The sequence below is a fragment of the Wolffia australiana genome, chromosome 6, assembly GCF_029677425.1.
Source record: "Wolffia australiana isolate 7733 chromosome 6, ASM2967742v1".
In the NCBI taxonomy this organism is placed as follows: Eukaryota; Viridiplantae; Streptophyta; class Magnoliopsida; order Alismatales; family Araceae; genus Wolffia; species Wolffia australiana.
Window position 1 is genome coordinate 7,972,418 of NC_135840.1, and position 27,409 is coordinate 7,999,826.

At 39.6% G+C, this 27,409-nt stretch overlaps 3 protein-coding genes across 4 annotated transcripts; 2 read left to right on the plus strand and 1 right to left on the minus strand.

Annotated features, from left to right (window-relative positions):
- Positions 1-2,026: 2,026 nt before the first annotated feature.
- Positions 2,027-3,880, plus strand: LOC144704721 (zinc finger/BTB domain protein). The gene is made up of 3 exons (XM_078577241.1): positions 2,027-2,296; positions 3,174-3,288; positions 3,633-3,880. Exons 1-3 carry the CDS (start codon positions 2,084-2,086, stop codon positions 3,704-3,706), a joined length of 402 nt encoding a protein of 133 aa, XP_078433367.1. The 5' UTR covers positions 2,027-2,083; the 3' UTR covers positions 3,707-3,880.
- Positions 3,881-4,175: 295 nt separating this feature from the next.
- LOC144704713 (putative serine/threonine-protein kinase At1g54610) lies at positions 4,176-9,346 on the minus strand. 2 transcript variants are annotated; one of them, XM_078577232.1, is made up of 8 exons: positions 8,564-9,346; positions 7,571-7,855; positions 6,554-6,871; positions 6,128-6,355; positions 5,938-6,038; positions 5,748-5,862; positions 4,787-5,107; positions 4,176-4,509 (listed from the first exon to the last, which is right to left on the minus strand). In XM_078577232.1, exons 1-8 carry the CDS (start codon positions 9,017-9,019, stop codon positions 4,294-4,296), a joined length of 2,040 nt encoding a protein of 679 aa, XP_078433358.1. In that variant the 5' UTR covers positions 9,020-9,346; the 3' UTR covers positions 4,176-4,293. The 2 variants fall into 2 exon arrangements, with proteins under 2 accessions (XP_078433358.1, XP_078433357.1); XM_078577231.1 differs by having other exon boundaries at positions 4,787-5,110.
- A 1,356-nt stretch (positions 9,347-10,702) lies between these two features.
- Positions 10,703-16,903, plus strand: LOC144704714 (KH domain-containing protein). Its single transcript, XM_078577233.1, has 7 exons — positions 10,703-11,071; positions 11,207-11,433; positions 11,792-11,977; positions 12,202-12,297; positions 12,380-12,451; positions 12,534-12,650; positions 15,776-16,903. Exons 1-7 carry the CDS (start codon positions 10,750-10,752, stop codon positions 16,703-16,705), a joined length of 1,950 nt encoding a protein of 649 aa, XP_078433359.1. The 5' UTR covers positions 10,703-10,749; the 3' UTR covers positions 16,706-16,903.
- Positions 16,904-27,409: the final 10,506 nt, after the last annotated feature.

A 27,409-nucleotide genomic window follows, 5' to 3' on the forward strand; every position in this document is an offset into this window, starting at 1 on the left:
CTGGCCTGTAACATACCTACATGATCTAGTAATTTTGGCTTTGATAATGGATGATGCCTTGGATCACCTAAATACTGCCTAGCTATTGACATGGAGTTTTAGACAATCGATAATAACCATAAGTTTTATCTTGTCCATCTATCTGAATGTAAGATGGTTTATCATTCAGCATAGAGCATGTGTAGTGGATAATGATTAAATTTAGCCAGTATGGGGTTTATTATGTAGAGGGAGTTAAGCCAAACAATAAGCAGTTCATTCGTCTCTTTCATGATTTCCATTTCTGGAAATCATGTTAGTTTCATGTTAAATAATTATTTCCCAGAGGAAATTATAGGTTTCTACCTTCGGGTGCCACCCTCATCTTGCCCTTATGTTTAAAAATTGAACAAGGCTCGCCATTGCATGAATCAATCTCATAATTTTGGATCGGTTGCGTTGATCACTCAACAAAGCACTGTGGTTATTTTGATTATAGTGGTGATTATACTGTTTTATTGTCATTATCCATCAAATGGGGGGCCTACCGTTGTGTTCTATTTGAATGATATCATTATCACTGGGAATACTACAATTACATCCTATCTACTTTAATGAAACTTATTGACTTAGACATCAAGGACCATCGTACTGAGATGATATACTGCACTATGTCTCTATAATTACATTCTTCATCTTCTCCTCTAGATTGAAATCAGTCATATGATTTATTCAGATGAAGACAAACAATATCTTGTCCAAGAGAGATCCCTGACGCTTAGCTGGCAGAAGTAGTTGTCCTGCTCACACAACCTTGGATATAAAAAGACAGAGGGATTTCTTAGAAAATTCATGCCTTCTCTTTTAAGCTTCCTAAGAAATCTCAGGTTTGATAATTTGTTACTATATTGAAACTCACCCAATTTGAATTCAGTCTAACTTTTTTTAATGAATATTTTTAAACTCACCTAATTTTATTCCATCAAACCTTATTATTAATGAATATTTTTCAACTCACCCAATTTTATTCAATCAAACATTATTGACGACTATTTTTCAACTCACCCAATTTTATTCAATCAAACATTATTGACGACTATTTTTCAACTCACCCAATTTTATTCAATCAAACATTATTGATGACTATTTTTCAACTCACCCAATTTTATTCAATCAAACATTATTGACGACTATTTTTCAACTCACCCAATTTTATTCAATCAAACATTATTGATGAATAATTTTCAACTCACCCAATTTTATTCAATCAAACATTATTGATGAATTATTTTCAACTTGCCCAATTTTATTTAATCAAACATTATTAATGAATATTTTTCTACTCACCCAAACTTATTTAATCAAACATTATCAATGAATATTTTTCAACTCGCGCAATTTTAATCAATCAAACATTATTAATGAATATTTTTCAACTCACCCAATCTTATTCAATCAAACATTATCAATGAATATTTTTCAAACCACCCAATTTTATTCAATCAAACATAATTAACTAATATTTTTCAACTCACCCAATTTTTAATTAAATCAAGCATTACATACGAATGTTTCTATACTCACCCAATCTTATTCAATCAAACATAATTGATGAATATTTTTCAACTCAAACAATTTTATTCAATCAAACATAATTAACTAATATTTTTGAACTCACCCAACTTTAGTTCAATCAAACCTTATAATTAATGAATATTTTTAAGCGCACACAATTTTAATTCAATCAACCATTACATATGAATATTCTATACTCACCCAATTTTTATTTCGTTCAAACATTATTTCTGATTACTTTTAAGCTGACCCAATTTTCACTCAATCAAACATTAGTTAACAGTACTTATAAACTCACCCTGTTTTAATGTCAATCAAACATTATTGCTTAGGATAAATGGACCGTTAAGTGCGGACCTCCTAAACAGGATCAATACGGACCGTCGGATCAGAAACGAACGGTTAGATCGTGTTTTTTCTCTAGAAAACAGAAGAAAATTTCAGTTTCTTATATTATCCTCGTCTTCAGAGTTGCCGAGACAAGTCTTCAGAGTTCGCGATTTCGCAGAGCGCAGTCAGGGGAGAGAAGATGAAGAAGAAGGATTTGTTGGAATCGGCGCCATGGAGGGTGAAGGAAGAGGAGTTCGCTGACGCCAAGCTGAAGGCCACGAGGCCGGCCGACGGTGGCCACGCGACCATGCACATCCCCAAGAGGAAGCCGGGATCATCCAAGTCGCCGGAAGTCGACGATGCGCTGGAGATCGATCCCGAGCTCAGGTACAGCTTCCAGAGGAATTTCCAGGTAATTTTCTTCTTTTTTTTGAGTGATTTTTCATCAATCTCAGTTCGTGATCTTTTGTTCGGGTTAAATTGGTTAGATTGGGGCTTAATGTCGTAGATGGCATGCCCTCTGGTTAAAAAATTATGGGTTCATTTTAATTTTGGATTGAAAATTGGTTCTGGGCGATCATTTGATATTTTCTCGTTTAGTTTTAACTTTGCCAAGTTCAAAATTCAAGGGTGTTGTTCTTCGACGGAATTACCAACATTGATAGTAAGAGTCGATTACTTTGGAGCATCATGCCTTTCCTTTTATGCATTCATAGAACTGTTATTCATTCTCTGTCCTGATTGCCAATCTCCGTCATGAGGAACTTCCAAGTAAATTCTTTTTTCCGATTTTTTCTGTAATTTTGTGCTTTGATTTCACCACCCGAACGCCTGAAGAAGGAGAGGATATTCTTGGGGCTAAAATTCAAATTCTTAATGTATGTCCTCTGGTCAATAATTTATGTTTTATTTTATTCTTCATTGATAAATGGTTCCGCTCTAATTATTCAATATCTTCTCCTTTATTTGTGACTATGCCAACTTCATAATTGAAGTACATGATTTTCAAACTTGTTAGCTGGCGTTTCTATTCGACGCAAATTACCATTAATAAGAGGAAGAAACGCTTGTTTTAGGCCTTCGTGCCTTCTTTTTGTTGTAGACATTCATAGAACTACCATTATCTTTCTTCTTGGAATGTCAATATTGTTGTTGAGTGCTTAGGTTTATTATTTTTTATTAAGCTAATTTCAGAAACCCTTTAAGATTGTTAAAAACTTCATTTACCGAATTATATAGATGCCGGGAATTTGAAAAAAACCATTCTGATGACTTTCTCTTTGTTGCAGTTTCTTCAGCGCGTTTTCAGCATTGATACCATCGTGAAACCCCTTCCTCCTGCAATGGCGTACAATGCCTCCCGCAATATTAGCTTCTTCACTCGAATCTTCACTCAGTTCTTCGGTAAGTTCAACTCCTATGATTATCCAACTTAAACTGGCAAATTCCATTTCTGATTTGTCGAAGAATATTTTTGGCATAAAACTTATGGTTTGATATTGATGAAACTAGAAAAGAAAATATATTCTAAAAATCAATGCCATTGATAAACCTTCTGAATTTCCACTTGTTTCTACCTCGGAGATCCTCGAATTGATTTTATTCATGGAGATATTTTTAGTGGTCAGGGAAAAATAATATTTTTTAGTGTTAAATGCATCACAATTGTTCATTATTTTCCTTGTTTCTGTTTTATACAAAATTGAAAACGAACAAATCAGTGGAATTTAAATGCTTTGTTGTGGCAGATCCCGAGGGCATTGCTGATGCACAAAAGTCTTTGGGCTTGGGTCAGGAGCAGAAGGCTCGGCGAGTCCGTTGACCAACGATAAAATCATTTTTTTTGGGTTTTATTAATATTGTCTTCCGGTTTAACAGCCCCATCCTTAAATCCCAATTAGGTGCTCAAACAGATTGTTGACAGTCTCCATCCATTCATTTCTCTTTTTCAAATCTCATTTAATAAATTTCTTTTGAATGGACATTTTACAGCAAACCCAACTCTCTCTCTTTCTTCAACCCAATTTGAAAAAAGTTTCAACAAGGGTTGGAAACTATAACAAATTCGTTGCAGGAGGAATTTGTTAATGCAGGAGGATGATGACAACAAATTTTGCCAACATCAATCATGGTCAATGACGTTGACGAAAACGGTCGACTTGCTCCACAGACAAAACAATGATGATCTCGTCATCATTATCAACCATCCGTGCACAAATGAATGACATGGATGATGACGAGTCATCATCATTCTCTCATCCTCATCGGTGACGATGACCGACACTTTTAACTTTCAAGAAACCTCCTCCGGCCTACATTTCTTTCTCATATTGCCTTTAATAAATTTCTTTAAAATGGACATCTTACATCTCTCTCTCTCTGACCCATTTACACAATGCCAAGACATAGTTATGCGTCGGAGGCGTCGCTTCGGCCATTGAGCAAGGACTCTAGCTGGCCCTTCTCGCCGAAGCCCTTCTTTGTCTTGGCCTTGTCGAGCCGGGCCTTCCTCACTGCCTGCTGTATCTGCCGCTCGTGCTCCTTCAACATGTCCTCCATATTTATCCCGGGGGGCATCAACGGTCCCGAGTAGTGCATCCTGCTCTTCCTCCCCCCACCATACCCCTGTCAATCCCACCACCACAGTTTAGTCAGTTGACTTCCCAGTATACACAGATAGGAAACTGTTATGGGATACGACGGGACGGGACGGGAACGGGCAGTAAGCCGGGAGATGGTAACTATCTCCGTCCCGGACAGTAACCATCCAGAAGCAGTTTGAATTCCAGAGACTGTCCGTTGTCGAAGGCTGTGGACGAGGGATGTTTTGGTATCGGACGGACGACGGATTGCCATCCAACATATAAAAAAAACAGTTAAAGGCAGGCAAGTGGGAACACACCGTGGTGGGCCGCTTCTCCTTCTTCTCTTCCTTCTGGTACGAGGTGGAGGGCCACTCAGGCTTATCGGAACACTCCGGCCCGTTGCACCGAGATGCGTGTTCCGGCCATGGCGGATGCCGGGTACGCTCACGGTGGTTATCTGACTTGGCAGCGCCTCTCGCCACTGCAAAATTGGGCATCTCCGGTGGGTTCGGAGCCCGTGGCTTTTGGGCTGCCGCTGTCGTGGACCTGTTGGGCCCATAACCGTGGCCGCCGGGAAAGATCAGCTGGCCCGAGTACTTGTCACTTGAGCTCTTCCTGTTGGGCTGGGCCCGCCGGGTCTGCTAGAGGAGAAAGAAATGGGGGTGTTTATATCTATAGTACCGGATCGTCCCGGACATGGACGATGGATGGGACGGGACGAATTTCGTCCCGTCCGACGTCCAGAGTAAGTTCAGGGACGAAGGACGGGACGAAGGATACGGACGAATTTTCGTCTCAAAATTCGTACCGGACGAAAAAAAACCCATTTTATATTTTTAACATATTAATAAAGATTTTTCTAAGTCTTTTAAGGGAAATATGGAGGAGAGAGAATAGATATGGACATATGTACAATTAATTCTGAGTGGCGTCGGTTTGCAGGTGCGAAAAAATACAGGGACCTTGATGCAAATTGTCACAGCAAGGCCATGTGGCGAGATCTCAACCGTCGGATGTGAATCCGGCGGTTTTTCGTCCACATCCGTCCGTCCATCATCCGAGACCTCCGGACGGACTGTTTTTTCATCCCACGGGACGAAAACCATCCCGTTCAGTGGTCCCCGGGACGAATTTTCGTCCCAAAATTCGTCCGTATCCTCAGGCGGGACGATTTTTTCATCTCGGTACGAAAAAACTGTCCCGTCTGTGTCCCTGAACTATTTTTATATCTCCCTCAAACTCTCTCTAGAATGGAGGAAAAATGAAGGCTGTGCTCACCAGGGGATCTGGGTTCTCCTCAAATGTCGGTGGCAGTGCATTTGAAGCTCGTTTCCGAGGCTGAGACTCAGTTTCGGATGCTTGGTCTTTAGCGGCCGCGGCGGCTGCTCGTTGCCTGAATGATATTATCTTATATAAATACACTAAAATTGAGTTATAAGTGCATTATTTCAATGAAAGGGTTGGTTACCTTCTCTGCTCCTCATCGCGGAGCTTGGCGTCATATTCTTTGCAGGGAGGGTACTTGGGCAAGCTTGAAGGGTCGCAGGCATGCGGTCTCGTGGTGAAGAACTTGAGATAATCATCAGAAAAAGGGAATTATCAAATGATATATGCGAAGAGGGCATGTGTGGCGAAAAGAAGAAGGTTGAGATGAATACCTCGCTGTTTAGGGCTGACTTGGCAGTTCCCCTGTACTCTGGTTCGAAGGAGAGAAGGATGTTTAGCAGGGACAGAGCTGAGGGAGGGAAGTCCCTGAAAGTATCGTCGAAGGATCGCCGATACGGGTGCTGAGGCTTGAAGATAGTTGAGTGGGGCAGCTTTGACCTTTGCCAGTAGTCCTCTGGGGGAGATCCACATAGCTTGTAGATCTTGTGCAGCTGCTCCACCTGGAGATAAAATAGAAGTTCAGGGCCCAATAAATCCATCGCTCTTTATCTCTTTCTCTCACTAGAAAACTGAATTTTTTGAGGGTGGTCAGATTAAAGAACATTGGACTACTGAAGGTCGTAGAGTATGAATGATTCCACCGAATAATGAATTATTTAAAGAGTGGGTTGAGAAAATGATGGTGCCAGATTATGTACCTCTGTTCTCCCCGGCATGATGGGCTTTCCAGCGAGAAGCTCGGCAAGGATGCAGCCAGCGCTCCAGAGGTCGACGGCAACCCCGTAGACAGTGGCGCCGAGCAAAAGCTCAGGCGGTCTGTACCAAAGAGTTACCACCCTGCTGGTCAGCGGCTGTTGCTTGGTAGGATTGAAGAAGGTCGCCAGCCCAAAGTCTGCAATTTTCAAAACCCCTTTGTTGTCCATCAAAAGATTCGAGCCCTTGATGTCCCTGTGGAGAACTCCCCGGCCATGGCAGTGCTCCAACCCAGAAAGCAGCTGCTTCATGTAGCACTTGATCTGGGCACCACAAAAAAATTGTCTGATTTTGATTGGAAAATCAATGGGTAGGGAGAGATTAAGAGAAACATCTCATTTTTTTTGAATGATATGGGCACCAGAAATAAAAAAACTTAAGATTTTGATTGAGGCATCAAATGTACTGGCGAGATTTTGGAAAAAGTCTCCTTTCTGAATGATCTGGGCATCCAAAAAAACTTAAGATTTCAATTGGCTAAAGAGATTAAGAAAAAATCATCTTCTCACATGATTTTGGCACCAGAATTGGAAAAACGATATTTTGATTCGCTAATCAAATGGGCAAAGAGAGATTGAGAAAAAAAATATGATCTTTCTACAGGATCTGGGCATCAGAAAGAAAAAGAACTTAAGATCTTGATTTGCTTCAAATTAGCTGGAGAGATTGACAAAAAAGCCCATCTTTTTCATGATCTGAGCAGCAGGAAGAAAACTTGAGATTTTAACAGGATGATTAAATGGGTGGAGAGATTGAGAAAAGAAAACTCTTTTTTTGCATGTTCTGAGCAGAAGAAAAAGATTGAAGTTTTAATTGGTTCATGAAATGACCAAGAGAGGAGAGATTGGGAAAAGAAACTCATCTTTTTGCATGATCTGAGCACCATTTTACATTATTTTGGAATTTTAGTGGGTTAATCAAATTGGCTGGAGCAATTGAGAAAAAATCTCATCTCCATGTACCTGTGGCTCAGTAAACTTGACTCCCGGAGCAGCGGCGAGGCCGGCCAAATCATGCTCCATGTACTCGAAGACAAGATAAAGGCTGCAGGAGACGCGGGACGCAACCAGATCTTTCAGCTTGATGATGTTCGGATGGTCGAGCCGACGGAGGATGAGAATCTCCCTCGCCATGAATCGGACGCTCTCCGGGTCCATGTTCACGAACCTTACCTTCTTTAAGGCCACCATCTTGCCCGTCTCGAGGTCCCTGGCTCTGAAGACAGTGCTGTAGGTCCCCTGCCCGATCTGAATTGCACAGCACCGATGAGAGGGAATTTAGTTTCTCTCTGTAGAAAAAATTCACAAAAGAATTTACGCCCCCCAGTCGTTGCTATCCTGATCTAGTTACTCGGTTTCTCTCACTAGGAATTCACTGCCTACATTGGTATTGCCAAGAATCTGCCCTTCTGTCTTCTTGACCCACAAGACCCAGTATGGAATGAATTCAGGCTCTCTCTCTCTCTCTCTCTGTCCATCTCTCTAGAAATATTTAGAAAGGAAACATTACAAACATGCCAATATGGAAGGAATTCAAGCTCTTTTTCTCTCTCCAAAAACGTTTTAACTTTAGGATGGGGCAAGTACTTTCATGCGCGTCGGGTGAATTTCTGAGGCCCAGACTCACGACTACATCTCTCTCTCCAGAAATTCAGCACATTCATTCCCCTAGAAACAGCAAGATCTAAAGCCTTCTCTCTCTCTCTCTTCAGAAATATAAAAATCAAACATTAAGAACTTGGCAGGAACTTTGGAAAGTATCCGGAGGGATTCTTTGAAACCTAGACCAGGGAAATCCAGAACATCAATCCCCCTATAAAAACCAAATGCAGAATCGTCTCTCCCGCAAAAACCTAGACGCAGAATCGCATAAACACGAAATTAAAATCAAAATTTAAAGAAAGACGTCGAGCAAGAGATATCCTGGAGAGAGAAACAGAGGGTTTTTTCTTTTACCTTGTCAAGCTTCTCAAACGACTCGGCCTTGCGAGGAACCCATCCTCGGACAGCTTCTCCAGCTACGGAAACGAGCCAGTTGGGCCATCCCGCAGCCACGAGCTCTCCTTCAACCCCATTGGGCACGGGGGAGACCTTCGGATGCCGATCCTGTTCGTTGATCCCGAAATCAACGGTGGCCCGTCGCTGATGCGCGACCAAATTCCTCGGTCGTTCGGCCTTCTTCTCCACGCCATGGCGCGCGGGGGGGGCTACGGCGTTCTCCTGCGGCTTCTGCGCCTGCCTCGTCCTCGCAGGAACGTCATTCACAATCGGCGACGCTTCGATCTCGGGAATGGCGATTTCTTCTCTCCTAGAAGCGCCGGCGAGAGGCCTCACCGATTTGGACAAGCTCTTCTGCCGACGAACCTCCGATCGCTCCTCCTCTTGAGTTCCTTTGGAGCAAATGCAGCCCATAGGCTCGAATCAGTCGCCGCCTATACCGATAATCGATCCCCCGGACTCCGCTAGAGTCATCCAGCTCACACGGAGATCAAATCTAGGGTAGAATGCGGCGAAAAAAGGCCCAAATTTCCCAAACGAGGGCGATTTCGAGGCCGTTTCTCCTCTTTCCTGGATCGATTTAGGGTTCCTGGGGCTGGAGAAGGTGAAATGCGGGGAAGGAGAGATCGATTTGAAGAGAAATCAGAAGAATTGGCAGGAAGACGAGCTGCCGCGTCTAGGAGGAGAGCCAGATCCGAAGATCAATCAACTCCAACGATCTTCGCACGAGAGAGAGAAACTGGCTCCGCGTACCGTCGTTCTATTTTTAGCAGGCACCCAACAGAAGATTAATGGGCCAAGCCCAGCATACACTACTTAATGGGCCGACATTCTTATCGGGCTTCACTATTTCAAAATCTAGAGAGAGAAGATTAATGGGCCAAGCCCAGCATACACTACTTAATGGGCCGATATTCTTATCGGGCTTCACTATTTCAAAATCTAGCGAGAGAAGATTAATGGGCCAAGCCCAGCATACTCCACTTAATGGGCCGACATTATTATTGGGCTTCACAATTTCAAAATATGGATAGACACTTAATGGGCCAAGCCCAGTATACACTACTTAATGGGCTGACACTCTTATTGGGCTTCGCTATTTCAAAATCTAGAGAGAGAAAGAGAGAAGATTAATGAGCCAAGCCCAGTATATAACAGTAAATGGGTTGACACTCTTATTGGGCCTTACTATTTCAAAATCTAGAGAGAGAGAAAGAGATAGAAGAATAATGAGCTAAGCCGAGTGTAAGATTATAAATTGGACCAACACTCTTATTAATCCTCGCTATTTCAAAATCCACAGAGAGAACATTAATGGGCCAAGCCCAGCATAAATTAATGGGCCAATACTCTTATTGGGCTTTAATATTTCAAAATTTATAGAGAGAAAGGGAGAGAAGATTAATGGGCTTCGCGATTCAAAATCTAGAGAGAATATTAATGAGCTAAGCCCAGCATAAAACAGTTAATGGGCCGATACTCTTGTTGGGCTTCCAGATTTCAAAATATAGAGAGAGAATGTTAATGAGCTAAGCCCAGTATAAAAAAGTTAATGGGCCGACACTCTTGTTGGGCTTCGCGATTTCAACATCTAGATGTAGAATATTAATGGGCTAAGCCCAGTATAAAACATTAATGGGCCGACACTCTTATTGGGCTGGACGATTTCAACATATAGATATAGAATATTAATGGGCTAAGCCCAGTATAAAACATTAATGGGCTGACACTCTTATTGGGCTGCACGATTTCAACATCTAGATATATAATATTAATGGGCTAAGCCCAGTATAAAACATTAATGGGCTGACACTCTTATTGGGCTTCGCGATTTCAACATCTAGAGAGAGAATATTAATGCGCTAAGCCCAGTATTAAACATTTAATCGGCCGACACTGTTATTGGGCATCGCGATTTCAACATCTAGAGAGAGAATATTAATGCGTTAAGCCCAGTATTAAACATTTAATGAGCCGACGCTGTTATTGGGCCTCGTTATTTCAAAATCTAGAGAGAGAACGTTACTGGGCCGTCGTTCAGTATTATACCTGCCAGCGCCTATAAATATGTGCCCTAGTTGCTCGTTTCTTGCAGTTGAAGACTGGGAGTTCGTCTTCGGTCGCTCCCGCAGATTGTCTCTCCCATGGAAGAAGCGGCGGCTTCGGCGGGTCCGCCCGAGGCTCAGCCAGAGGCCGAGCTCGCCGTCGGAGGAGGCGAAGAGGCTCTCCTTCACGCCCAGACGGCCACGGCGGAGCTCAAGAGGAAGCGAGAAGACGCGGAGCCGGTGGAGGAATCGCGCGAGCCGACCAACGGCGAGATTAAGGCTTCGGAAACCGAGGTAGAGCTTCCCCTGGCTGAGAATGGTGCTCCGGGAGAGGAACACGAGGAGAAGGTAGTGGAAGCAGGGCCTGATGAAGACGGGATGGCCAAGAGACCGCGCTTGGATGAACAGGCTGATGCTCCCGGTATTTACCGTTTTTCCTTTTTTTTTTGGGGAATTTCTTTCTTTTTTCGGCGGTTGAACGTCGTGTAGGGTTTAATCTGGTTTATGCCGTTGGTGATTAGGGTTTTTGATATTGGGTTATCGTTTTTTGGCTCAGTTGTGGGTGGTGGGGAGGCGGAGGTGGTGGGCGAAGTAGGGAATGGTCATGCAATAGCTGCCGAGGAGGCCGAGAAGCAAGGGGAGACTGCTGCTGGTGAAGCTGATGAGCCGAAAGCTGCAGAGGTTGTTGTTTCTGAATCCGAAATCGCGCAGCCGTCTGATTTGCCGCAGCAGGCGACTGACGGGCAACCTGTTACCCGCAGGATTGAAGTTCCCAATAACAAGGCGAGCCTTGGGTTTTATCTATGATTTTTCTTGTGGTTTTCTGATGAAATGTTAGGTTTTTTTCTTGGCAAGCTCTTTCATGAATTGGATAGAATTGATTATGGAGTTTCTAGAGTTTCTAGAGGTTTTAAATTTGGAGCGTGAGTTCGATCCCATTCTTAGGAGCATCAGTTGAATGAAGAATGGATATCATGGTTTTTTTGCCTAGGGATTGTTGTTTCTGGGTTTTCCGTTATTGAATCGTGTATTTTATTTTCTCGGTATTATTAGAAAAAAACTTGTCTAATCATGACTTTGTGTTTGTTGAATGGCTGTCTAGTATTAGTTTTTTTCTTTGACTAATATCATGTCCATACAGGTTGGCGTCCTCATTGGAAAAGCTGGGGAAACCATCAAATTCTTGCAATTTAATACTGGAGCTAAAATTCAAATAATGAGAGACGCCGAGGTTGATCTGAATGCACCTTCCCGTCCAGTAGAACTGGTTGGAACCCTTGAGAGCATCGACAAGGCTGAAAAACTCATCAAAGAGGTTATGGCCGAGGTTAGTCTGGGCAATTTTTGGATGTTGCACTGGAGGCTTCGTTATCTTTTTGATACTCTTGTTTAAAATATGCATATATATATATATATATATATATATATCTTCTTTCATTTTGTATCGTGATAGATAACCCTCTTCTTTGTACTCGTAGTTGTGAAAGTTTGAACCTTCTATGCATAGTAGTAGTTGCGTCCAGGCTTACATTTTATTGTTTCATTTCTCAGGCTGATGCGGGGGGCTCCCCTGCTCTTGTGGCCAGAGGTTTCGGGGCATCACAACTTGGAGCAGAGCAGCTGCAAATTCAAATTCCTAATGAAAAGGTGAAAGTCCTCTTTGGCAAATGTTTTTTATTAAATGTTTGTCTTCTTCTTGACGACTCCTTTTCTTTCTTGAAACCAACAGGTCGGATTAATTATTGGAAAGGGTGGGGAGACAATAAAAAATCTGCAGACGAGATCAAGAGCTCGCATCCAGGTAGTCTTGGCTCTTTTCAATTGTGATTTTTGAGGTTGACCGCCTTTCTTTTCCTGAAACTTCCTTGGCTTTTGAAACTCAGTTGATTCCACAACATCTGCCGGAGGGAGATATTTCCAAGGAAAGAACTGTACGAATAACTGGTACCAAAGAACAGATTGACGCTGCAATCGAAATGATCAAACAAGTCATGAACCAGGTATATCTCGTGTTTTTTTCAGGGTGATATGTTTTATTTGAGAGAACGTTAATTTCATGAATTCAGTCTTCTTTGAAGTATTTGAACACATACTACTCTCTTAGGTATGTCGAACTTTGGTAGTCTCCCTCTAAGTCATGTTCACTATTAAATTATTGAGCTATCCAAATTCTCTTGAATGTCATCTGTTTCTTTTTTTGATGAATGTGCTCTTGCATTATGATGTATCTGTATCATCATTGTGTTAGGTTTAACTCTTTCCATTTTCAATGACAATTTTTCTAATTTACTCCACGTTTCTATGTCATTAACTCCTTGTTTAATTTTAAGTTCGTACCTAAATAAAATATGCTAACGTCTGAAGAGAATATTAAGACTCTAAAGAGAATATAAAGCCAATCTCATATCCCTGTTTGCTCCCTATGTATGTTCCATGTTAACATTTCTGCAAGTTAAGAATCACCTTCATATTTTGTTTAAAAAACACTTCTGGACGGAGCCGTCCAAGTTGCTGTGCCAGTAGTATTGTTTGAAGCTTGCATCCAGCTAATTTAATATGACGCAAATGTCCTGCTCATTATCTTCATTGGAGTCTATGCATTGAATATTTTATGCTTCATTCAACAAATTATTCTTCGTTTTCAAAAAACTATCAGTGAAAACCGAGCTTACAATTGTCTTAAATCTCATATCCCTACAGTTTGATTTATCACATTGTCATAAATCCTTTAATTTAAGTCTTTATGGGATGCTTATATGAGGTTATCATCTGGAGACGACAACTTGTCGCCATTTAGGTAAGACACAACTCTTATTGACTTCTATTATTTTTCTTAATTACGACCTTGTAAAATATTTGATCAATTCACTCTAGAACATTGTAGTATATTTGATCCCCTGGGATCAACGTTAATTTCTAAATATTAGATGGCTCTAAAACGTCAATTTTATCTGATCCTTATGTTAATTTTTATCATCTTTGGTATGTTTGTCAGTGAGCCTTAATTACTGTTCAGGCCTTTCCTGTTTTTAGACTTTGACCTTCTTACTTCAAATTTATCCTGTGACCACCGTTTGATGGGCACCGAGGATAGTTAAAATTTTACGAAACATTATTTCCGGTTTGCCAACAAGAAGTCTTCTGCATTCGTCAGAAGGTGCAGCCTGATATGAGTAGTCGTTGGAAATGTGGCTGAATTCATTCCATTTTTCATTATTATTTAATTTGTTGAATTTAATCCACATAGCTGGGATGATGTCAACATCCATCCTATGTTAAGAAATGAAATGGGGCCCTTGGTATCAACTATAGCTTTTAACAGTGGTAATGTTGAATCTTAGTGCCTTGTAAGTTTCCTTCTAGCACAGTGCCGTGTGAGTTCCATTTTGTTTGCATCGTTAATGTAACGTTGGGAAAAACATATTTTGTCATCCGTGTAGTGAAGAGTGTTTCATTGTTGCGTAAGATTAAATATTTTGCCTAAAGTACAGGGTTTATTGAAAAGGCTCTAGGACCTTCACAAGACAATTCATTTGTCTTTGCAACACTACCTGTTCACCTTCACTTTGAATTGTCCTGTCTATTATCCTTCCTGTTTTGAGGTGGTCGATATAACACTACTTCCATTATTTTATTACCATTTCTTAAAAATATAATGGATCTTGATATGAGACATCAGTTGGAATTCCTTGGTGTATGAGGTTTTTTGTGGAATCCTTTTGTTATGATGCTCTGTTCCTGTAATTAGCCAAATATTCAAGTCGGCCATTTCCAGCTATTTGTTGATTCACTTGTAGTTTGTCATGGTGCGCTCTTTTAAGTAGGTGCATGGCATTTAGCAAATATAATTTATGTTTGTCACATTTTTTAGAGTAACCAGTGGGAGCTTGCTTGCTTCTTTTGAAACGATTGAAATTCATTTGTGCACCGCTGATGCTTATCTATTGCAGTGATAATTAGTGCAATAAACAGTTATTTTTCCTAAAGAGGACTGGGCATACCCGAATTTCAGTTTGTTCTAATTGTTGGGTAAAATGGCCATGTGAAATGAATACTAGTTCAATACGTGAGCATATTGTCACGAGAGTGGGTAAGCCCACTGATTGGCTAATTTTAATTGATAGCATTTGTCGGTGCTTGCCATGTTGACGTTTCATCCACAACATGAGAATTTGTTGCCGGTTGCCATGGTTTATTACGCCAAAGGCGACCAATTTTAGAGTTCACTGGCTTTCGTACTGCAGATTTGGACACCGAACAATTCACCTCGGGTCAGCATTCATTTCCCGGTGTACCAAAATCACACCACCACCCTTCTTCGTTCTCGTCCACTGCCGAGGAATACGAGGCCATAAGAATGTGTTGTCATTGGCAGGACCGTTGATAGTTGGTAAGGATGCCTCAAGCTCGGATCAAACAAAGTTCTTGCATGATAAGGGTATTGAAACCCCGGTTGCAGCCGCTCTGTGAGATCCCATCTCAATGAGATCCTTTGAAATCACGTGGTATTATTCATAATTAGCATGTTGAACGTCGGAATACTCCTACTCCATCTCAGAGAATAAATATCGAATAATACTGCCTTGGAATCCCTGCATCTACGTTAATAATCTTGACATAATTGATGATATTTAATATTAACAGTCTTAAATATAGTTAACGAACTTTCCCTATTCTTTGTCCGTTTGTGTTTTTTATTTTGTTAAATTGCGAGCACGAATCCTGGGTCACTGATTAACTGATCTGAATACGAAAGAGACTTTTTGGATGGAGACTCTTTGCGGCCTTTGGCATATTTATGTCCACTCAGGATTACCTTTGATAATATCCATCAATTCACTGCTGACCTCTTCTTTTAAGTTTATATTTAATGCGATCTCCGACTGTCTCGTGCCTGATCTCTCCCAGGTTACAGTACTGAACATAAACAATGCTCCTGCTCTAATCCTCGTATATAATCTTGAGAAAATTGACGCATTATGCTGATTATGCTGATACTGGTAGTTATTGTTTACCTGTTTTTTCAGTTTACTTTTTTTGCCATATTTCTGGGCTTTCGGTATAACTTGCCGATTAAGTATCTGATTTTATTTTTTTTTCTGTCTAATTAAACTCTCTTGTCCAGGTGCCGCTGAGAGGAGCTCCGACTCCCGTGGGATACACCCAGCCGCTGACCCAGTACCGTGGTTCGACCCCAGCTCAATGGGGGGCCCGTTCAGCGCCACCGTCACAGCACGTGGCGGGTTACAACTACCCACCAAGGGGAGGCCCGTATGCAGCCCACACGACCTACAGCGCTTCCGCTTATCGCCCGCCCCCGACCCGTGGCAGTTATGGGCCATCAGCCTGGGAGCCGCGAGCCTCTGCCGTTCCCGACCCGTCTCAGAAAGTCAGCTACGACTACTACCGGCAAGGGGTCACGTCAGCCCCTGTTGCCGCCGCCAGCGGCTACTATGGTCAACTGCCGGCGTACTCACAGCAGCCCGCTCCGGGTTACGGTCAAGCTCCGGCCTCCCAACCGGGTTACGGACAGGCGTCACAGCCCGCCGCATACCCGTATGCAACCCAGCCACAACAAGCCTATGCCAAGCCGACTTACGGGCTTGCGCCAGCACCCTACGGGACGCTCCGCACAGCTGGCCAACCCGCCGAGCCCGCGTACCAGGGCGCGCCTGCCGCTACATACGGGCACACAGCCCCTGCCCAGCCCCAGCAGCAGCCGCAGCCGCAGGCTTACCCGTACGGACCTGCTTACGGGCAGCAGCCACAGCAGCAGTACAGCACGCAGTATCCTCAGCCGGCGCCGGTCTATGCGCAGTACCCGGCAACGGTAACGGGTTACGGCGAGCAGGCGGCAACTGTGGTCGGCTCGGGAGGTTACGGTTATGCGACCGGTGGCGCGGGTCCAGTAGTTACGGCTTCCGAATCAGCCTACACCGGCAATCTAATGGCTCCAGGGTCAGGATACGGGCTGCAGCCAGGAGGAGCAGGATACGAGCAGAAACCTGTCGTGACGGTGGCAGCGCCGCCGTCAGGTGCCGTGCCGCCTTCGTAGGGGACGAGGTACGCTGACGTGGTTGTGCGCGTTTGTGGGTTTCTTTTCCTTGTTTTGACTTTCTCCTCTTTGACTAGCTTATGAGATGGATACAGATCTGGCTCAAAATATTTGAGCAACTTCCTGTAGGGATCTTTTGGAGGGAGATTTCCTGGGACTCTTTAAAAATTAACGCTTACCCTCATTTTTCTTATTGAAGAGTTTTTGTCAATGCAAACGATTGGATTAGACGAGTGGGGAGGGAGAATGTGCCACTAGCATGGGTTCAACAGAAATCATCAGATAGTAAATATTAAATATGTTAAATAGGATTTCAGAGCGTCTGTTTTTTGAAAACTAGCTAGGGCTAGAAAATGGTTAGAAATGGTTGAGATACTGGCTGTTTTTTTATGGTAATGCATGCGGATTAACTTTGATAATGTGTAGAGTGGTGCAAGTTGAAAATTTTATGTATGTTATTGCCTACAAATACATTTAATCAGTGGTTGATGTGAGTTGAAATTTAACATCTAATTACTTGTGAGTTAAATGAGCTTAGTTCATTTTTGAACTAATAATAGCAGACAAGTAGGGTTTATTTGAAATTTACTGTTTAAATGTGAATAATTTCTAAAGTGATAATTAATCATTTATGATATAATTGACAAATTTTATTGCACAATACACTTCATAATATTATTTTTTTGTATGATATTTGATTGTTTTCTCTAATTTTCAATGAAATATTAGTTAACTCAGATTAATGAAAAGTGAAATTGTTTTATCTGATAGAATGTAATTCTTTGTCGAGAGCTAACTTTTGAGCAACCTATGCGAGAAGATCACCTCACCATTCATCATCACCCATACACAATCTCTATCCTAGTTGTCATTAACATCTGACTTACCCTTATCCAAGCTCATCCACAACTTTAACGTTAAGTAGTTGATGATTTCCTACTATAGTCTTGAATTCTTGTAGATTAGAAACTAAAAACAAATGGGGAAGAATGGGTTGATGGGTGCATTAGTTGGTAAATTAATAGGAACTCCTTTGCATATCCATCTACACCAATTAGACAGAATCCACACAACAATGTGTATTCAATCAGCCAACCAATTTATGATGAGAGGAATTCCGCTACTGATTATCAGCATCTGATCTTATTAAGGCCTAAATAACAAAAAAAACTTCAGTAACAAACTTCACAACTTATTCGGCTTGCAATGCACTTCGAGAGAATCTTCTGCTACTGAAAATAGAATCATTTATCATTTATACATGTGATATCTAATTCAGATCTCACATGAAAAAATACATCAAAGTGGTAAATAAGAATCATCTTTTTTTTGGAGCTCTATAGGTCTGTAACAGTCATAATTATGAGGGCCTAGATGTGTGCAACCGTTGTGGCATACTTGGACATCTTTGTCATTGATAATATGCATTACTATCATAAATTTATGTCTAATTTATCATATTAAATAAAAATAGATGATGTGCATCATTGTTTGATATCTGCATATTAATAAAAACAGAGTATAGCATTTCAATACTATTATTATATTATAAAATTGAACAAATTCCTTGGTTCATATCTTCTCTATGAATTAGCTATGGAAATTCAGGGCTTCTGTCATTTATTACATTTTTAAAAGTTATCTATGTTGGAATTGAGTGAGATGAGAAAAAAAGGGAGGAAAAAGGTGGCCTTATTTGTCATGATGCATACTCAATGGACCACTCACTTACTGAAGCCAGTGGATCATGCTGCACCCAATGTGGTTTATTCGAGAACCCATGGCCAGTAAAAGAGTTGGACGATGTCAATAAAGCGGGTCACATGCCTTAGAAGCCTTTCATAACATACATAAAAACTCAATGAGATTCTGAACTAAATCATGCAATGTGCAACAATAAGAGGATTGAATTTATTACCAAAAATTTCACTTGGATATAAATTTATGTTGCATTGGTTATTTTTATCACATGCAACAATAAATTGAATTTTTTTGGAAATATGCAATGACTTGGGATATAAAGAGGGGGAAAGTCATGCCAAACAACTAAATTAATCTTATCAACTTAGATACAATTTTTTCTACTTCATTTTTCCAAGAATTTTTTAACAAAAAATATGTGACCGGCAAGCCAATTACACATTCCATATCTTTTTCCATGCTCATTAATACAATGTATTCATTAGAACGCAGGAGTGATGGTTATAATGAAGTCAATGAATACAAAATCATACTTAGTGAATTATGATGAGATCACACTTTGTAGATCACTAGTTTTAAGCATGAGATCTAAATTTTCATGTTCACAGGATATTCATGAAGCACACTGAAGTATCTAGATATAATAGAACTATTTAATCTAACTCATATGATGAGTATGTCTGATCTTGTAGCCATTTATGTGATGGATTTGATATACGCAATTCGTGCTCAGGTGATTTCATCAATTGGTTTATTGATGCTATTTTGATTCCCTTCCAAGTATTTCGATGTAGGAATCTGATTTGTTTCATCCGATTTTTAGGTTTTCACATGCATTATTTACCATTACAAGTTAAAATGAGAAAATCTAAATTTTTCTCAAGTCCTATTTTTGCATTTTTTTTTTGAGACTTACCCCTATTGGCTTAGAATGAGGATTTTTCTAACATCACCTTGGAATTTTTATTGAAATACAAGAATTTAGTAAAGTAGATGGTGATATCTAGATGCAAATGGGAGAAGAAAAATAAGCCCAATCCATGACGTAGACTATAGGAGAGAAGCCAAGCGACAATTTGCACCTAAAAAAGAGGCCCACTACACAAGAAGACCATTTTTCAGCCCATTTATGACATTCTTAGAGCTGAGTTGAATAAAGGTACCACTTTTTGAACGAACCTGCAATTCCTATTTAGAAAGTTTATTTCCAAATCTAGGAAATAAGGCACATGGATCTTGGATGGAGATTGAGTTGCTTTTGCCCTCAAACCCCTGTAATTAAGTCTAAGGGCAAGGAGAGACATGCCACTTATATTTAATCCATTTCATTCTCTCTTTTTATCTCATATTGGACTTATGCCCCTAAAATTTTTTTGGAAGCGTAATGCATAAGATCTTTGATCTGTTATTGTTGTATTAGAGTATGGAATAAATAATTTAAGTTTGGTCAAGACAATGATCAAACTTTTGGTTTGAATTTTCTCATCTTTTCATCTAGAAAAGTGTTCCGATGGGTAACCTAGATGAGAAACTTTCCAACACCACCAACAATATGAACCCCCACCAAAAAAATTATTGAGTAGAAAAATTTAAAAGTACTCCTCATTTGTTCCACTCCGCCATTTGCCTGCACATTGCGGCCTATGATAATTATCATGTTCAGCTCAACTGGCCAAATAAGCTGCCTCCAAAGTGTCAACCAAGGGTATTTTGATTAATTTAATTTATTTCAAGATCTAACATTTCAAGAAAGCTTCCACAAACACCTGTGAAATTAATATAATTTACTTAAATAAAAATAAACAATAATTTCTTTCTTAAAAAATTAGTTTAAACCTGTTTTCTTCTATTTACTAGAGTTGAGTTATTGAAAAATGTACATGCTCCTTATGGATTCAATCATTAAATACCCTGTATTGTGTAAGGTAAATTTAATAAATAATTTTCCATATATTAGAGGATTAAAATAACTCACTTTAACTCAATAGCTCGTTTCTTAATGAGCCAGAATCTCTTGTACAAAATATTTATTGTTGACATTAGGCACTCTTGAAGAGCTAGAGTATGTGAGGTGACTTGACACTTGGTGACATTGGGTATGTAATAGAAGATGATTGAAACACAGAGTGCCAATGTCTAAACAACTTATGCCATAAAAGACAAGCTGTTTCAAATACTCTCTAATCACTATCTTTCCCCAAATGTTCATTTCTTCAGATATTAAAATTTCCATGTCATAGAATAATTTAGGTATAGTTAGAAATATGAATAAACTTTGGATCCAGACTTTATAGGGTCTTCCCATTAGTAATCCATATTAGTGTATCGATTAGAATATATTGTGGACAAATATAGATGAATATGTTGCAGGTTATGATGAAGAAACTAGATTAATTGAGTGTGACATTTTGCATTTTTCCTCTTTTTGGGTATAAATCTACATTGGATTTACCTTATTAATCATTCATAATCCTTTATTACTTACACATATATTTTTTTCAAACCTCTAATATAGTTAATTCATAAACTTGGTCTTATCTTTATGTATCAACCCCATGCTCGCCGCTTGTTGTGACATACTTTGATATCATGTTTATTTTAATTGAAATAAATAATATTCATTATTATTACTATGTGATATTTATAATGAATTCCATGATACATGCAATTAATTAGTTAATTATGATGATATGATAATACAATGATCATTAGTCTATAAGCATGTATTCTAAATATCCCTATTTTAAGTATATTGAATATGAAAGTCAATCTAAGTATCGCTAAACTTGTAGTCATTAGTGTGGAGACATGAATGGACAAAAGGTGCTCTTAGGGAAAGATTTACTTAAGAAATGTCAATTATGTTGATTCATGTCAAGGTGATGTAGTTGATCCTCAGACCAGATACACAAAAGACACCTAGCAGAGAGAATATTATATTTTGACTATGACATATGAGTCTCCATTCATGAAATTCTAATCTGTCCTAGGATATAATAACAAGTCCACATAGGTGATTGTGTGCTTAAGATGGGATTGTTGATAAATTAAAAATTATGGTAAAAATTATGTTAGATGGGATTGTTGATTTGAGTTTAATTAACAAAAATATATTATAATTCTTACGTAATAACTATAGATAGTGGATGAGTATGGGACATATCCACAAGGAAGAGATCTTAGGGATTTAACATCTCTAGATAGTGATTCAGATATGATGAGAAGGGATACAAAGATGGTAAGAGGTAGTGATGTGATGGAAGGTAGTACTTAATGTTGGGTTCTAGAGGCCTTGATCTAGATGGACATAATGATTCCCTGAAACAGAAGAGTTATAACAAAATCATATTAGCATCATTAAGATATTAAAAAAATCAGGTGTGCACGGATCATATCTGTTATTTCTTTGTTCCTAAAGCGAGATGAGTCGAGCTGCTCATGCTTGCACCTCTAGATGTATCCACTTAGTCCATGGCACATGAAATCTCCTCCACCTTGAAGAGCTCTGTTCACCCCTCTGTTGTCATCGTTACGCCATCCGGATTACATCGAGAGTGGACTGGAGCTGTGGGGAGATGGGAGAAGAAGGGGAAGGCCCCTGAATAATTCTAGCCTGGGGGAATTTTTTTCGGCCTTTCCCTATTTATTCCAAGCGGATATTTTTATAAAACCCTCGAAAATTTATGTATATCTTTCGACATCCAAAAAACCAATTGCGAGTAGCCTTCTATCCCCATGTATCTGTCTAGTTAATGACTCTAGTAGCCCAATGACCTACATTGGCATTCCAAATTAATTAATTATAGTATCATATAAATTAATTAATGTAGGATGGATACTACTTTTATCATCATTAGTAAAAAATAATCTTTGTTGTAAAAGGGTCATCTTCTTAGAAGAGTTATTCATCAAGAAGTATCAAGAATGAACTAGTATTGGAAGAAATTCCAAACTAGCACACAAATACTACCTCATTAGATGAGGGCTCAATTCCTGAACTTGGTCAAGTAGGTGTTGGGTTCTATAGGCCTTGATCTGGATGAAAAAATAAAAATGACTCGCAGCGGAAGACTTGAACGAATCGAACGGCATCAACAAAAACATTAAATGAAGTACCTTTCCACGGATCGCATCCGTGATTTCTTGGATCCTGGAGTGAGATGAATTGAGCTGCTCACATGTGCAGCCTCTAGACGTATCCACGTGATCCTCGGCACGTTGAATCTCCTCCTTCTCTTTGAGTCCCATTCTACCTCTACCATCATCGTTACGCCGTTCCGATTGCATCGGGTATGGAGAGGGGGTGTGGGAAGAGTGGAGAAGAAGGGGAAGGCCCTTGAAAAATTCTCGCCTGGTTAAATTTTGTTCAGGGCCTTACCCTATTTATACTAAGTGGGTATTTTTCATAAAACCCCCAAAACTTTAGTATATCTTACGACGTCCAAAAGACCATTTGCGTGTGACCCTCTAGACCCATGTATCAGTCTAGTTAACGACTCCATCGGCCCAATAACCTTTATTGGCCTTCTAAATGAATTAACTATATCATCATATAGATTAATTAATGTCAGATTGATTTAACCCAATGGATAGGTCGAGTCTCTGACACGTGGGGTGCCAAGCTACACCTCGTGTCCTAGAAGATACATAGGAGTTTGTATCAACTCACTCATGGAACTTGTTCGTCATGGGCTACCGTGTATGTATAATCCTTCATCCACTTGACGCTCCTTGGATGACTTAGGGTATGGTCAACTGTCAAACCCTAATCGATCATCCGAGTTAGTACCGATGGATTCATAAATCATCGGAGAACTCTTCTATGATATTTCACTGCCTTGGCCAAGGACTTCATCGCATCATCTTCCTTGAGCTATCACCTCTTATACAGAGGGTGGATAATCCCATCTTGACCACTCAATCGTCTTTGTGAACTTCTTGATGAATCCGAACTAAGACCATTTAGAATCCCATAATTAGAGACTCGTTGGCCATAGCCAAAGTACAACTGTACGTCCACAAGACGTCTTTGGTGTCTCAGGTCTAAGGACCACTTACACAACTGTGACATGAATCAACCTGATTGACAGTTCAGTATAATACCATTCAGGGATTCGTACAGATCATTTCAGTGAACTCTTTCCACTAAAGAGCACCCACTATCTATCCTTAGTGTCTCCACACTAATGGCTACGGGACCGGCCATACTCATCATATGAGTGAGGCTAGATAGTGCTATTCTATTCGGATACTTCGATGTCCTTTTCGTGTATCCTTTGAATAGAAATGTTTAGAACACATGCTTAAAAACTAGTGACCTCCGTATTACGAGCTCATCATAATTCACTAAGTCCGATCATGTATTCATGGAATTCACTATACGCATCACACGTGCACTATAATGAATATGTTCTATTAATGAACATGGAACGAGATGTGGAATGTGTGATTGGCTTGCCGGCCACATATATTTCCATCATAGCTACACAAGAACCATGTAAGTTATGAAGATTAGTGAGACAACCTAATCATTATGTTGGACTCTATGAAATGAATAGGGACTCTTTGAAACAACACTTAGCTAGATGGCGGAAGAATAGTGAGACAACCTGTTGAGGTTTTTGTGTTTTAATGTACATTAAATTAAAATAGTAATCATGACTTTATAAATTAATAAGTTCCTTGAAGTTAAAGGTTTTTAAAGGTTTTTGAATGCTTTAAAAAAAAATGTTTTAAAATATTAAGAGCTATTAATATAATTGTTAAAGAAATTGTTAAAATCTTCTGTATAATTAAAAATGCTTTTTAAATATTCTGAAAATGTTTGTAAATTTTTAAAAAATATTTTAAATAATATAAAGGGCGTTTTAGGTTTTAAATTGTCTTTAAAACATTGATTTATATTTTAAAATGTCAAAAAAATAATAAAGAAATGAAATGAATTTTTATTGAATGAGAAATGGTTTTTTAATCACTTTTTATTTATTTATTTTGGGTTATAAAGGGCCCAATAAGGCCTAAATGGGCGGAGCCCATTAGCCTTAGTGGCGGACCCGACGGGCGGACTTAACCAGTTAAGTCCGCGGTCGGATCCGCAGTAGAAAGTTTAAATAAATAAAAAAAAACGGGGCGGGCGGGATTCGAACCCGCGACCTCCACCCTGGCAACGTGGCGCTTGACCAGTGCGCCACGTGTGCACTTTAATATAGAAATAAAATTTCTATATTTAACTCACTTCAGACCCGATAAATCGAATTAGGAAATTCGATTTATTCCAAAGGTCGGGTCCGACGGTTGACTTTCCAAAATTCATTTGTCATTTCTAAAAATCATACTTTTCTGACTTTTGGAATTCCTATATTAAACCTAACTACTTTAATTAGCACTAATTACTATAATTAATTTTTTAATTAAGGAAACTTTCTATAAAACTTTGAAAGATCATAAAAAATTAATTACAACTCCTTTTGAGCTCGAATTTTTTAAAAAATTCTCAGAAAATTACAATCTACCCCTCTAGCCCTATAAATACCCATTCAGAGCAAGGGTTGAGGCATCCACTTTGAAAACCATCTCTCTTGAGCTCCTCTTTGAAGAAGAAAGTGCTCCCTCTTGTGAAGTTCTTCCCCTGCAATCAATGTGCTTGTGCTTCTTGACTTTCAAGGGAAGTTTTTCATTTTCATCATTCATTCATTTACTGAATAGGGTGATAGTTTCCTCCACAATCATTGAGTTAGTGGTGATTTTTATGAGATTTTGTGAAGGATAGTGAAGGGATTGATATTATTTTTGAAAGTGATTAAGAGGAATTGATTTGTTGATCTTGAAAGTACTTATGAGACAGGTTTTCAGAATTTATCTTGATATCACATTTGAATCTTAGTGTGTTTGATCATTCATACATCATTGAGAGCGGTGATTGACCTTTGATGAATCACGGGGAGCGGTATATCGTTTCTTCCACTAATCTGAACAGGTGTTGAAGATCGCGAAGGCAGGGAGGTGACGTTGGTGGCACCAAGGACATGACGGTGATGAGGAAGTGGACGTACGAGGAAGAGCTCGTGACGGTCTACCCGAAGGCGATTCGGGGGTGAAGCTCGTGCACCCAAGGACGTGACGTACCATCGGAAGACTCCTCTGCAGAGGCAACTCGGTGAGTTGGGTTAGGGTGCCTTACAAGGGAGGATCCTTAGTAAGGTTATCCTGAGTCCTAATTTGGACTCGAAGGGGGGGGGCCTTGGATTGACTCGATCACTAGCGGATCGAGGAACCAAGTAAATCTTGTGTTCGAGAGAAAGAAGGTGAGCGACAATCCAAGGAATCTTAAAAGTAATTTAGGCAAATTAAAAGTAGATAAGCTAATTCACCCCCCCCTCTTAGCTTCCAACACAACCTAATGCAATACTTGGTCGTCTCACCACATCTAGCTAGATATTGTTTGAATGTTGCATGGGGTATCAATTAACGTTCAGTCTGTTTAACTCGAGAGAAGCAATAGAATTCATCATGAGAAAGTGTGAGAGTGAGAGGGGAGAAGAAGAAAGTTAAAATGATAGATTGTGAGAACGAGAGGGAGAGAGTAAGAGTGAGAAGAAATGAGAGAATAATAAAGAAAATCAAAAGTGTAAGAGAGCGAGAAATTGAAAGAATGAGAGGAGAGAGTTTGATTGTGAGGAATGAGAGAGTGAAAGAACAAGAAAGATAGCAAGAAGATTAACAGATTGTGAGGTAGAGAATGTGTGTGAGATTGAGAAGGAAAGAGTGAGAGAGTGAGAACAAATGATAAGGACCGTAGGATGGCTCAAAATTAGGGGTTTATTTTGTTGGTGCTTTTGACTTAATAAATGAAAATATAAACATGTTCTCAAATAAATACATCTAGATAGTAATGCTATGGATAGCCTCCATAGGAAACAATAATTAAAATTTTAATATTCTTTAAATAGTAATTTACGAGATGAGGGAGGATACATATAAAATGCAAGATGAAGAGACGAGGAAAAGGTTGCTTGAGTAGAGATGGTCGTGCGGTAGGGTACAAAAATTCGAACCGTTTGCGCGAATATTTGATCGCACAAAGGGCACTATGCGATGCACTGTGCAAATTCATGTGGTAATTCGCAAAGCACACCGCACAAATTTGCACAATATCAAGATTACTTCATTCTGCCCTCAGGACTTTTATTATTGTATATTTACGTCTGCACGGCATCTTCACATGCCCATGCTGTGGTTACCAATGAGGACTTCCCAGGCGGTTACCCATCCTGGTAATAGATGTGGTTCCATAACTAAATTATTTATAACTTTGAAATTATCACAATAAAAATAGTTTATCTTTTGTAAATTATTTACAACAGTTCATATGCTCTTGCAATTATGAACTGGTAATCCTAGTAATGAACTGTGATCAAATGGGATCCGATACACTTGTGTGCTGATACTAGTGCAATTATTTATTATTATATACCGTAAATATGTAATGTTTTAATTGCGCTCACTATTGTTTTATTATAATACAGTAAATATTTGATGTTCCATGACTAAATTATTTATAACTATGCAAATTGTCACAATAAAAACAGATTTATGGACACTAATAACACATTGTTTATATGTATTTAATATTTGAAATGAACATTTAATTTAGTCAGTCCACTTAATTTAAATAATTGTCGCAAATAAATATGTTACAATTTACTTGAAGTATAAATGCCATAACTAGTTTCAATACTTATACAAATGTATAAATGGTTCAACTAGTTGAAGGAAAAAGAAATGAGCTTAATGAACCCTCGGGTCTTCGTCTATTTTCTTGATATCATTGTCGTCATTGTCATTCGCTTGCCACCAACACTTGAGAGTCATTAGTAATTCGGTGCTCTCTGATGTCAACCTGGAACGCTTGTAGTTGATGGCGGCACGATCGAAAGAGAAGAATCTTTCTGAGGGCGGACTCATCGTAGAGATCGATAGGAATTCCTTTGCAAACATTCCCAA